The sequence below is a fragment of the Arabidopsis lyrata genome (genome assembly GCF_000004255.2).
Source record: "Arabidopsis lyrata subsp. lyrata unplaced genomic scaffold ARALYscaffold_3, whole genome shotgun sequence".
Lineage (NCBI taxonomy): Eukaryota > Viridiplantae > Streptophyta > Magnoliopsida > Brassicales > Brassicaceae > Arabidopsis > Arabidopsis lyrata.
In genome coordinates, this window is record NW_003302553.1 from 19,121,814 (window position 1) to 19,136,853 (window position 15,040).

Below are 15,040 nucleotides of genomic sequence, written 5' to 3' on the forward strand. Positions count from 1 at the left end.
TTACGGAGTATTTACAAGTGTAATGTATTTTTAAAGGGTATACAAGGTAATTATACGGTGCTTTAAAAGATTTTTCATTATTATCCCCCCTGTAGTAAAAAGGTAGCACGTGATAAGTTGGCATGCCTGCAGATCGGTTTTACAGGATACAAGAAATGAGTAAATTTGATAATATATTTTAAATACCTTATTAATACGTTGTAAAACGTTTTAAAATACATTGTAAAACCTTATAAATACCCTGTAAAAAACCTTTAAAATACCTTGTAAATTTTTCCCGCCAAAAATTTAACGCAAAAAAAATTGCGGAATCACTTTTCCCGCAAAAAAAAATTTTTGGCGGGAAAAAATTTTACGAGAAAATTTTACAAGGTATTTTAAAGGTTTTACAAGTTTTTACAAGTGTTTTGGCGGGAAAAATTGCGGGATCACTTTTCCCGCCAAAAAATATTTTATATTTTGTGGACCTAATTTTGTTATATTTCCTTATATATTTGTGATATCTTTTATTAAAAGAAGGGTAATTTAGTCATTTTGTACATAAAAGGGGTATTTTTAAAAATGGACAGCCAAATGGGGCATTTTTGAAAAGGGGTATTGAAAAAGGGGCATTTTTGTGAGTCTCCCTTGTTTAAATATGGCATGTTATATAGAATATTAGTTATTTATAGAAATATACGGTTTTGTACTGTAATATGTTGACCCCGGTAAAAAAAAATTCCGGGTCCATAACTATAAATATCTAAATTATTAAATATGGAATATCCGGTGTATAAGTTGGGTTAACTATAACCCAACCCAACAAACTTTTTATGACCAAAATTTGTAAACGGATCGGGTATCCAAAGTATCCGAGAAAAATTTGACCCATCCGACTCAAAAGTGACTGCAAAAATACTAGTATAAACTAGATTTTAACCCGCGGTACACCGCGGGATGATTTAATTTTAAAGTTAGTATACAAATATTTTGTAAATTGTATCTCCTTATAACATATTTATTTATATTATAGTTTATAATTGTTATTAAGTAACGGTATACCACGAGTCCACGAGATAATTATTAATAAACTGAGGATTTAATCTGTATTAAAGCGGTATATAAATATTGATTCAAATTCGTCCGCCATATAAATCATTTCCGAAATATAACCCGTTCCGTAGTTTCTTAACCCGTACTGTGATTTGTATTAAAAAGAATAAGGATTAAATCCGTATTGAAGCGGCGGATTAATGATATTTTAATCTTTTTATTATTGTTGATTCAAAAACCCGTCCCGCCAAACCCATCCCGCCAAAAAACTCATTTATTTTATTAATGTTCTTATTTATGATATGATTCTGAATCATTGTCTAAATATTTTAATCGATGTAGAACGTTGAACACACATTTTCGTCAATTGGATAATATATGTCCGTTTTTAAAATTTCGAATCACAGTATATGCAGAAAAAAAATTGATTTTTTTTACTTTATGTATTATATAATGATTCAAAACAGTTAAAAACAAATCAAACAAAGATGATAGGAGAATCATAATTATAAATCTTAATCAAATCTTCTAAAAATCTAAATTATTAAATATGGAATATCCGGTGTATGAGTTGGGTTAAATATAACCCGACCCAACAAATTTTTTGTGAAGGAATTTTTAAAATGGGTCGGATATCCGATATACCCGAAAGCTTTTTTACCCACCCGTCACAAAAAGTGCTGCGATTATACTAGTATAGATGATGCATATTCAATATTTGGAAACTTAGAGTAAATTTTGGCTATTTTTATGAAAACACTAATATATATATATACAAATTTACATGATTATTAACTTATGATATTATTGGGAACATATTTTTATATAGGGATTTCAAAAAAATTATTATCTTATTATCTTATCGAATTTAGTTAATTTTTACATTGGCCCGACTCCGGACCGGTAAAATTTATTAATTTATCGTGTTTATTAATTTAAAGAATATTAATTTATAGAGATTCTATTATAGATTGCTTAGGTAATCTTTGAAATACCCGTAATTAATTGAATTATTATGATCTTATTGTTTAGGTAATATTTGAAAACCCGGTTTGATTACCATTGACCCGCGTGATTAAAATGAATGACATGCATGGATTTATTATGTTTGTGATTAGAGATTTGTAAAAGAAAGATTAAATGAATGACGTGGAATAAATATGGTATGATTATAAATTTGTAATGGCATATATTGTAATTTCTTACAAAACTTTATGTTATAACTTATAGATATACTTCCCAAATAATAGTATATGATATGATGAAACAACGTTGGCGAAAAAATGCGGTCCAAATATACAAACTCAAATACGAACAAAGCATACTTCTATTATTTTTTCGGATTTAAAACCCTTAACACTTTAGTAAAAAATTCTAGTTATGAAGATATATTATAAAGACGCCAGCATCGTGACCGTAAGCAGCCACGAAATATGTAATGGAGAACAGAAATGCCTAAAGATTTTTTTAGATTTTCGTTTGGTTTTAGAGGCCTTTAACTTATTTGTATTATTTAATAAATATTGATATACATACCGCATATGATGCTTCTTATTGAAATATATATTCACGTCCTTTATGCAGGTCCGTGTGTTATATATATATGTGTGTATATGTAACATGATCACACATTAGTAAGGCTTCTGGTTCGCATAATTCCCCGGAGGATCATAATTGCAACTGATGATGGTTCCACCACCATTGTTACACCTCACTTTAGCACATCCGAGTCTCACCGAATTTCTCCAAACGACCTGAGTGTAGTGTCCGCAAACTCCATTGCACGTGTTTGTATTATAGTTGTAGTTAGCCTTCTCGTTTACCCACAAATTCACGGCAGCAACACCAGACAAATCACCGCCACTCTTGGCCAAGTTCTCCCCGTAAGGGCCACCGGAATGTACGAGTCTGCAGTCGCCTTTTAGTTGGTTTGTGTAGTTCCGAGCGTAGGCTGCAAGTCCCTCGTCCCATTGCAAGGGGCCTACGCCTACCTGCGATCGTGCCTGGTTGTGAGAATTTACATAGTCTTGTTGGCTGTCTTGAGCCTTCGAGGGAACAACAAGAGCACCTACAAGGGCTGCCAAGATTATTAGAATTCGAGAGGAGCTAGTGACTTTCATTTTTCTTAGCTTGATATGATAGCTATTATCAAGCTTAGTTTGTGTTGTGATTTTGGGGTTCGTAAACATAGTTTATATAGAGATTTGAAAACTATCTCACGTTTTGTGTGGCCATAAAAAATAAACAAAGTCTTGCAAAAACATATATAGTTTAACCTCTTTTATGGGTTTAAACATTCACCTTTTGATACGAGACAAAACATACACCAACATTTAATACGGTCGGTAACTAGTCGGGAACACCCTAACCCATAGGTATCAATTTCTTCTCCCATCTTCATATAAAAACAACTTTTAAAAAGAAACATCAGAAAATACCAAAAATATTAATCAGCTTAAATAAAAGAACAAACAAATTTAAACCAAGATTCACAAAACTAATTAAAATTTTTAATTTTGACCAAATTTTCATATTTTTGAATTTAATTGAGCCAAGATTTTTAGTTCAGTCTAACTTGGATACCCTTCTTTCATAACTGAATAACTGAAGTTCATCAATTTGTGAAACAGAATAAGACCGATAAGACCAATATAATGCCCAACCTTATATTATCTCTTCAATCTTGTATATAATCTGAACTAAAATCCGCAAAATAAATTTTTCAAACTAAAATTTTAGAGATTGGCATAAATACATTAGAAACAAAAAATTTTGCTGACCCAAAACCTAATTAACAAATCTAAATGAAGATATATAATATTAATCAATATTTTTCTTTTATTATTAATTTTATCTAAATCGGAACCAAACTTAAATCAAATCTGAACCTAAATAAGATTTAATTAAAATCTGAACTCGTTTGAAACGAGCCGTGCATACCCAAAAAAAACAAATATACACAAGCCTAAAATATTCTGTAATATACAAAACAAAATTTATAATGTAAAGAAAAGTAGTTAACTTGATTATTATTCCTGTAATTATGTCAGTGACACTATTACAATTTTGTTGTTTCCAAATCCATGACAAGGAAGAAATTAGGTTTAAAAAAACATTCATCAGTATTGGTTCGTTAACAAATCGAATCAGTTAAATTAAATCACGATGATTGGTTTCACCATATCAACCGAATTACCCAAACTTTGGCTCACTTCAGTTTGCTAATTTTGTTCAGTTTGGAACTTTGGATATATCTTTTTGTCATATGTGGTGTTGGAGAATACAATGAAAACAATTAAAAAAATCGTGAGCATCCTAAAAACTCTTAACTGTGAATTTTTATATTTTTAACAAAATGGATCATATCATTTACATTCTTTAATATTGGGGCTGCCTATAGCGTTACACCTATACTATAGCGTTTCAACTCCTATCCACCTGTACTTTCGACCTCTGCCCAATTCACCCTATACTTGTTTTAAACTTCCTAATTCCACCTAAACTATTAAATTCTCCATAATTAACCAAAATCAAGAATTCTCTATAATTGCAATTAAAAATCGTTCAAATCGCGTTTACTGTAAGCCAACCCGAGTCAGATCCGACCAACTTCGAAGACTTCTTTCACCATAAAGGTTTGACTCGTGTTCATTTGTTTTGTCGGGTCAACTTCGGATTAATATAAACACAGATTTTTTACTGCAAGTTGAACGATTTTTAATCGTAATTATAGAGAATTCTTGCTTTTGGTTAATTATGGAGAATTTAATAGTTTAGGTGGAATTATGAAGTTTAAAACAAGTATAGGGTGAATTGGGCAGAGGTCGAAAGTACAGGTGGATAGGAGTTGAAACGCTATAGTATAGATGTAACCCTATAGGCAGCCCTTAATATTGTAGTTTACTTTTATTTATCTCAAAAGGTAAGGATTTTCAAACCCATTAAAAATAGGTTTTTAAAGCATTTTTGAAAAAAGTGGAAGCTTCTTTCTTTAATCATTTTCCAAGCTTTAATTATTAGCAGCGACATTTGCTGGATATTTTAAAAGTCGAGTTGCCATTATTAGAGCTAGATTATGTACCCGCGCGTTACGCGGGATTTTAGTTTTAATTTTTTTATCAATGTGAATCTTTGGATATAAATCTAATCAATTAAATTTTATTTTATTTTACTTTATTCATGTGCATTATCTTTCCATAGTAGTAAAAACATTATCTCACTTTTCACTACAATTTTTTCTGTTATCTTCTATGATATACTCATCGTCTCCCGACATCGACTCTTTTCACCTTATATTGACTCACATAGAATATACTCAATTGTGAATTAGTTATCAAGATAGATTTTATATATTTTCTCCTCGCTATCTTTAAATACTCAATCTATTTTAAACGTTGCATGATAAACTTGCTATCATAAGGTTTCTTTAGCCATGTTTTGGTGCATGTAAAATTGTTTTATAAAAAATATATTACATATATAAACTCATTCTTATATATTCACAAACATCGGATTTTAATATCAATTTTTTTTAATTTATCTTGACTGTTTGAAAAATACAAAATTCTCTTTTCTAAAATATGTAAATTAAGAAATCATAAAAATTATTCTAGTTTTTAAATACGTTTATTTTTTATAACAAAATCATTGTTATTTCTAATTTCTAAATAGCATTCTCAAATATTATTATTAGAAAGTTTTATTATTCGAGTAGATTATTTTATTTTTATTTGTGATGTTTAGGATAGTTTTTTGTTTTGTTTCAAATCAGCTTCATTTTTTTCAATCTATGTTAATTTTATAAACACTAATTAATAATTAGTTTTTCTTTCTTAGGTATTCATTTTTTCATATAAAAAATGTTCACTTTTTAATTGAGAAAACATTAATAATATATACAAATTTATTAATTTAACTATTTATATTATATTATAATTATAAATGATAATATGTATTCATTCCTTCTTATTTTTTAATTGGTATCATGAATTAATACTTAAAACTTAACAAATATATTCTCAAATTCTAAATATGTATTTTTTAAAAATGAAGTACTTTTTTTAGTTAGGACCTTTAAATTTGGTATTTTTTAACTCTTATTTTTTTAGTTCAACTAAATAATTATAACTCTTAAAAGTGATTGTTTTATAGTCCTGGACGTTTGTTATCCAATCGGTTTCGGTTCGGTTTCATTCGGTTCTAGAGTTTAGTATCTATTCGGGTATTCTAAAATTTTGGTTCGGTTCCGGTTCTTTCAGTTTTATAATTTACTATCCATTCGGGTATTTTGCTTCGGATATTTTTGGATATTTCAGTTATTTTTGAATATTTTGTATACTTTTCAGTTATTTTCTAGTATTTTTATATAGTTTTGAGGTATTTTTGATTATTCAGTCTATAAAAAAACTAATATTTTTAGATATATAATTATATTTTGGGTACCCGAAATATTTCGGATCGATACCGATTCGGTTCCGGTTCTTACGGTTATAGAATTTAGTATCCATTCGGATATTTTCAAATTTATGCTCCGGTTTGGTTCTTTATGCTCCGGTTTGGTTCGGTTAATTTGTCCAGACCTTGTTAAATTAAAATATATCATAAGTTTCTTTTTCCTAACTCTAACCATTTAAAAATATTTATTCATTATATGTTAAGATATGATTATCTAACTTTATATTTCTCTAATCTCAATTCAAAAGTTTTATATTTTGTGTTGTATATTTATTTTTTTCGTTTTTTTCATATTTAATTTATTTTTTGTAAATTATTGATTTTTAATGAAAAGTAATAATTTAAAATGTGTGAATTAATTTAGTTTTTGTTTTAATAAATAACATATGTGGAGCCTACAAAAATAATAAAATGTGATGACATGGATGCTGATGTGCACAACTTAGATGGAGAGACGACTCTCTCATTATATATATAGATTTGCAAATACTTAGAATCTTATTTTTTTGTCCAACGTAAAAGATAAATTTATTAAATTTATTAGAAATTTTTGTTGGAAATTTATTAAATTTATAAATATAACCCTTCAAATACTCATAATTATAAAACTTACATTTCAAAAAAAAAAAAAAAGAATTGCAAAATTCAGTCGTATTTATGAATCGCACGACTGTTAAAAAAACATGGCACACTACCCCATTACGAAACCACATAAATCTATCGTATTATTAATGTTTCTGTTTCTCATTTCACATTTGTTATAACAACAAAATCACAGTTTAATATATACAAAATGCGATTATAAAAAAGAAAATTAATAGTGAAATGTCATGAAAAATAGTGTTCCATGCATGTATCTCTTTTCTACCATCTTGCTTATGTTTGATCTATGAACATCTATATATGCCGTCACATCTAACATGGAAAAATATCAGACACATGTACCCGTAAAGATAGTAACATGAAGCCTTACCTTGATAATATATAGTTTTTTAAAAAACAAAGATAAATTTATCAAAAAAAAAAAAAGCAAAAAGAGAAAAACTAAAGCATAATCCATGAGGGAATAAAACAAAGCCATCTTGACATGTTAACTAAAAAAGTCCTTGAGACCGACAATTCCATGGTAATCGTTACTTGCTTCTTGCAGCGGCTATGGAATAATCAAAGCTGCTTATTGAATGAGGTTGGTTAAATTAGGCAAATATGATATGACACATCATGAAAAAATAAAAAATTGTTATATACAAAAATTGTCTACGAGTTTCTTCGTTTCTAAATTTGGAAAACCATATTAAAAAAACTCAGTTTTGCATATGGATGTGAATTTATATATATATCAAAATGGCGTAACAAGGTATTTTTACGTTCATGATACTTGCAGCGACTATGATCTCGTCAGTCGTCAACATGGAATTATCACAACGCCTGCTTCTTGAATATGGCTGCCTTAGGCCCTCTCAAATCTTATCTATACAGCATATTCGATTGGAGGAAATTAATATAAACTATGATTAATTGTCAATTTTGTCAATATATCAATATTTTCTTAGTATTCCCTGGAATCACTTCTTATTGTTCTGGTCAACTTGTCATTGTTGGACTACTTTTGATGTTATTTTTATACGTAATTAAATTTAAATGAAGTTGAAAACAAGAAATATAGTAAGGAAAACGTTTTATTTTACTAAATAAACAAGTGAAAAGTCATGAAGAATATATATAGTCTCTTAATGTTTCATGCATGCACCTATCCCACTTGCTTTATCTAAGACGCCATGTCTATGACGTAGGCCAAAACAGTAACATCGGATACTATCAGACAAAAACATTCATATGGCCAGAAATGACCAACCATTCTCGACCTTCCTTAAACCGCAAAAGACTACCTATCTTAATTGGATCGAGATTGTTCTTTCTCTTAATCCGGCTCAACAGCCCATTCGACCTGACCACGAAATTGATCCCTAACACACAAAACTGTTTCCAACAACACTTAGTCAAATATCAATTCTTTTATTAATAACTAAGGCAAGACAAGGTTTTAACAATTAGAAAAACAATCCAACTTCTATAAGATAATCTCTTGGTTCGACTCAAGTATATTTTTTTTTTATAAACCCTATCGGCTGATCCGGTCAGCCTCAGTAGGAACGCACCGAAGTGCTATAAAGTGGACTACTCCCGTAATTCAACGGTTCAACGATTCAACGGACACCATGATCTCTCTGAGCGGACTCAGGTCGAACGGGCCATGAGATTCATGAGATCCAGAATTGGCTAACCACACTTCCTGATCCGAGTTTGAAATGCTTTCCGACTAATGTCAGGTGGTAGTCAAGCCGCCTGCATTTCTAACTACTAGGTAAACCAATTGGCCCAAGGCCCAACTGACAGACTTCCCAAACAAATGTGTTTTTGTTTTCAGGGAGGATCGAACTCGGGTCTGGGAATTTCACCCTTCTCCAAAGCTTTCCTTACCACTAGACCACAGATGCTTGGACTTCGACTCAAGTTTACAAAGTTCAATACTCCAAAAATGGATCCTTACAACTTTCTCCCTAGAAAAGAATTTGTATCCGAATTCTAACAATATCCTCAAGCATCTGGTTTCATATTAACTCCTTCTAGTTCACCCATCATGTAGACTCTTGACCTCTTGTATCCACAGTTTTCCTTTTTATCGGTGGTGGAAACTCTCCTCCACGACGTTTACCTTGTAATTGTATCTGCTATCCATTAACCAGTGCCTTGTAATCTCGTGCGCAGTGTCTTGCAAAACTGCACCTAAAACATTCTAGGATCACATAAACTGTTCTAGTCTGTATGTGATTCATACGTCCACACTTACCACACTTTTTAAATTAGCGATAATAATTTTTCTTTAAATAACGACAAACATATTATCGTAGTATTAAATATGACGCTAGTGACGAATCGTTTGGTCGCTGCATACCAACAAAATAATTAGCAATATATATTTGCAACCAATTTATGATGCGTTTTCTATATTAAAATTATAGAAGATTTTATACAATAACGTCTTATATAATTCATCACAATTCATTATTTTCTTATAGTATAAATAATTTTATTCTTATACAAATAGACTTTTGTTACATTCTACTTGTATAAGAATTGGTATATATCTATGGGCTGCACTTCCCCATGAATTAGTTTGGACCCCTGCATAGGTATAGGATCTATCCTGAGTTACCATCCGTATTTTAATCCATAATCCGCTATTAGTACAATTGGATTCAAAAGTAAATTGACTTTATAAAACTCTTAATGAGGTAAATTAAATTGGTAGTTATAATTTTTTTCCCAATGGTATTGTAACGTAATATCTTACTAAAACCAATGTTACGTTTTCTAAAGATACTTCCATAATATTAACATAGGGATATTTTCCTAAAGCAACCTTATTCAAGACGTAGACTTTGATTATTCCAAAGTCGTTGCAAGAAACAAATTACCATGACATTACCGGTCGCAAGGTCGTTTTTAGTGAATGATGTGAGTCAAATTAGACCTAAAACTACTCTCTCAAATAAGAGATCGTTGTGTAGCACTTTAGGGTCGAATTCCATAAAGCTCTCGTGTTTACACAATAGACTAACATGTTTTGGATTAAGCTAAACAGAAAATATAAATATTAAAAATAAAAGAAAGCAATTAAAATCGGTTGTAAATTCAGATGAGGAAAACGCCAGGCTTAAGGATTTCTCAGGAAATAAACTAATAGTAAATCTAGCAAATTAATTAGGATTATTATCGAACCGTTCGAGAACTCAAATCACTAATGTATAGCCAACCAACATCTCGAATGCGTTGACTAACTAATCTAATATCAGGTAATTCCACCCTCTCGAATGCGAATTCCTAGATCTAGACTAGCATTAAAAACAGGTTTGATATGTTCAAAAGTATTCCTAGACCATCTCTCGTATGAATCTAGAAATCTCTGCCCACCTAAGATAGTTCCAGTAATAGGTGACCACTCGAATCTACCTATTATCCTATGATCAAGTTATAGTTAGCTACTCTATAACTAGCATTAAGAACAACCTAAGGTGAAAAACTCTAAAGATTAATCCTAATTTACTAATTCATCTAAATCTCTAATGAGAATCCCTAAACCTAACAAGCAAACTACTGAGACATGGAGATTGAAACAAACAACATGTTATGAATAGAAAGCATAAAGAGATTCAATAAAAGAGATGAGTTTAGAAAAATCTTCTCTGGAGGAGCTCTCTCCAATTATCTCCCAAAGGGTTCAAGCTCCCAAGAATACAATAGAATGAGAATATCAGAGATGTCTCTAAAACAAAACCCTATATATATATATATATATATATATATATATATATATATATATATATGTTCTTAAAAACGTGCAGAGACTTCTTTGAAAATAGGGAAAAGTTCTGGAGTGATTCTGCAAATCTTCATAACTTCAAAGAGACTCGAAATTACATTCTAGAGCATAACTTCTCGTTTTTGCTCCAGAATGATCCATAATCTCCAAATTGGTCCCGAACGTGTATTAACCTGAAAAACTCAAAAAGACACTAGAAACAACAAAAAGACTCTAAAAACAATACATATATCATGGCTAAAAACGGTAAATTCTATGATATATCAGTGAACATGTCAAGATGCCTTTTTCTAATAGATGATGGGTGACGTTTTTCTGTGCTTAGTCCCATGCCATATCAATCTGATTTGGTTCTTGTTGCTATCTTGTGGTTACCAGTAATTGGTGTTGTTGTAACAAATGAAATGAATGGAATTATTCAATATTCAATCTACCAGAAAGTTGAAAACTGCCACAAACCTAAATATATATTTTTATAATCAGTTTCATTTTAAATAATTAATAACAACAAGTTAGAGAGTATAATTTAGAAGATAAAATTGAACATAGTTGTTATATAACAATACTATGAATAATAATAAGTATATATATTCCATTCTGCAGGTCCACAGCTTCCTCTTGAACGGAATATATATACAGTTAAACCTCTATAAATTAATACTCGATAAATTAATAAACACGATAAAATAATAAATTTTGCTAGTCCCAAGTCGGGCCAATGTAAAAATTATCCAAATTCGATAAGATAATAAGATAATAATTTTTTTTCAAATCCCTATGTAAAAATATGGTCCCAATAATATCATAAATTAATAATCATGTGAATTTACATATATATATATATATATATATATATATATAAAGATAATATATTTTTAGTAGTTTTTAAAAATGAATTTATATTCATAAAATAGCTAACTTATGTAAGTTTTCAAAAGACGAAAAAAAAAGTGTAAGTTTTCAAAATTTAAATAAGTATAATTTTTATTTGAATAATCGTATAAGCCGTTCAAATACAACAGTTGAAGTCACTATGTTACATATTTTTTGTATATGTGAATTTATCTATAATCTTGGTTATTATTGTTTAAAAAAAATTGTCTTTCTTCTAAATATTAAATATTCAAGTCTAAAGTTACAAAAGTTATAGCATCCAAAGCATTACTTTTAGTCTTTTATTTAGATCAAATTATTTTTTCTCATATTTTTTAAAAAAGTTTTAAAAATTAAATCAAAAACTCTCTATAAATTAATATTTATTAATTTACACTAGAAATTAATAATTATTAATTTATAGATTAATTAATATTACTATAAATTAATAAATTATCATGGTCCCAACATTATTAATTTATAGAGGTTTTACTGTACTGGTTAACCCCCCCCCCCCTCAAACCTATATATACTGGTCTCTAAGAATTCCTTATTTCTTCTAAACGTCATACACAATATCTAAAATAGCAATATCACTTATTTTAAAATCTAAGATCTTCCTGTTTTCCAATTGAATATACTATTATTTACATTAGCATAAAATCCTGCTCTATCTTAACCAAAAAAAAATCACTTATTTTTAAATCTAATATTTTCCTGTTTTCTAATTGAATATACCATTATTTCTATTATCAATGAAATCACGTGCTGTAGTTGTAATATTTTATAAAATTTTACCCATGTTGTACTTGTAATATTTTATTTTCGTTAATGTACGCGTGATTTTTAATTAACTCAAAAATAAATTCAATAAAAATTTTAAATGAGTATCGGAATATAAATTATTTCTATTCAACTTCATACAATTGTTTTTGAAATTTGTAATATTATATACTACAATAAACTTTTAAATATGTTAATTTTGATTATAATTAGTTTAACTTGATATTTGTAAAAAATATCATAAATATTTAATAGATCAAGATTTTAAAAATTAGAAATACTCTAATTTGTTTTGTAAAACAGATATATTTAAAATATATATAGCAGATGACGGGTTAAATATGATGTATTATATGATAGAAAGAGTTATGATCATTATAATAAAAGGCGGGTTAAAATAATTAAATAAGTTTTGACACCTCTAAATAATTGAAAATTTGATTTTCCAAGTAATTTTGAAAATAACGAATGATGGATTGTGTAAACAATTTTTTTCATTAGGATTCTAAAATGAAAATATGGATTCTACGCACGAGTTAAATTTGGTATTATTATATACAAAAATATGTTCATAGTATATTCGATTATGTGAATAATTGTTACCTTAATTAGCTCAAACAAATCTCTATTTCAACAACCAAATAACTACAATATTTTTTTAAAAAATTCTGAAATTAACTCAAAATAATAGCTAACTTCCTTAGATAACTCAATATAATCTACATTTTAGATACGGCTCATTTATGATATTTCGACTTTCGATCTAATTGAATTACATGCAATCTCATTTTGTGGTTGCTAAATTGTTTTTTTCACATACTACTATAATATATCAAAATTTTATTCTAAAATATATAATATATAAAATTTTGTCAAAAATAAATTTTTACCTATGTTGTAGCATGGATCAAGATACATATGGTTTTATATGATCTCAATTTATGTAAAACTGACAAACCGTACAAACCGAATCGTAACCAAACCGAATTACATACGGTTTCTATATGGTTATAGTTTTTATAAAACCAAAAACCCGTAATAAAAAAAACGAACGCCCACCCCTTTTATATAACAACTAAGGATATTATGTATAGAATGATTAAAAATGTATTATATAATAAATAATAATTCAACTTTAAATAAATATTTAAAAATTAAAATTCTACTCGTACTACACTAGCACTGATTATGATCTAGTAGGGTATAAATGGTAACACCAAAAATAATTGAGCCGAATTCATCTAGATTCAGCAATTATGCAAATACCATTTGCATAAAACTATATTCGGCCGAATTTAGCCAGATTCAATATTTTTTCAGTATCAACTGACAAGTGTATGCTTATTTCTGATAAAAGTTCAGACAATACTAAAGACAAAGCTCAAGCTAAATTATTTCTGATATAAAAAATTACACTTCAAACTTATCTTTAAAATAAAGTCAAATGATACAAATACAATATATGAAAAATTCAGATATATAAACTCACTATCCGAATAGACAAGAGTCGAATTTATTTTCAGATATTTCGGATAACTATGGATAATTTTGGATAGTTTTCATAACTTTTAGATAAAGTCAAATAAATTATTAAAATTTCACAAAAACAAATCATAATTATGCTGAAATATTATTTAAAATGTTAAAATTTTATGTATGTTCTTACTCATCATATTCTGAATTAAAATACTAGAGAGAGAAAAGAGGGGATTAGAAAACCTAATATTATTATCATGTTAAGTTTTAAAATTAATTTTTCAGAATTCTTTGACAGAGCTTTTCATTAATAGTTCAAAAATAAGATATGGAAAAATAACCCTATTTTCCCAGAATCTATTATTTATATTACTATTAATTTTAAAAATATTTTTCGTATTATTAGGAAATTAATTAAATAGACCGTTAGATAATTTTATTTCTATATAATTTATATAAAATTTTGGTTATTTTTATTACCATTCCTAATTATTTGATCATATTTTTCAATTAAAATTTTAAGGGAAAATTGGAAATAAAGGATAAATATTTAAGTATTTGTCCATATATGAATTCTATGAACAAATATCAACTATTCCTAAACTACCCCTTGCATAAGATTGAACCAATTGTTTCAAAAATAATTAAGAAAAGGGAGACTCACAAAAATGCCCCTTTTTCAATACCCTTTTCAAAAATGCCCTCTATGGCTGTCCATTTTTAAAAATACCTTTTTTTATGTACAAAATGACTAAATTACCCTTCTTTTAATAAAAGATATCACAAATATATAAGGAAATATAACAAAATTAGGTCCACAAAATAGAAAATATTTTTTGGCGGGAAAAGTGATCCCGCAATTTTTCCCGCCGAAACACTTGTAAAAACTTGTAAAAACCTTTAAAATACCTTGTAAAATTTTCCCATCAAATTTTTTCCCGCCAAAAGTTTTTTTTGCGGAAAAAGTGATTCCGCAATTTTTTTGGCGTTAAAATTTTTGTCGGGAAAAATTTACAAGGAATTTTTAAGGTTTTTTAC

At 28.4% G+C, this 15,040-nt stretch overlaps 1 protein-coding gene across 1 annotated transcript; it reads right to left on the reverse strand.

The window, feature by feature from the left end:
- Positions 1–2,517: 2,517 nt before the first annotated feature.
- On the reverse strand, positions 2,518–3,404 carry LOC9321991 (pathogenesis-related protein 1). Its single transcript, XM_002885879.2, has one exon. It carries the CDS (start codon positions 3,219–3,221, stop codon positions 2,664–2,666), a length of 558 nt encoding a protein of 185 aa, XP_002885925.2. The 5' UTR covers positions 3,222–3,404; the 3' UTR covers positions 2,518–2,663.
- Positions 3,405–15,040: the final 11,636 nt, after the last annotated feature.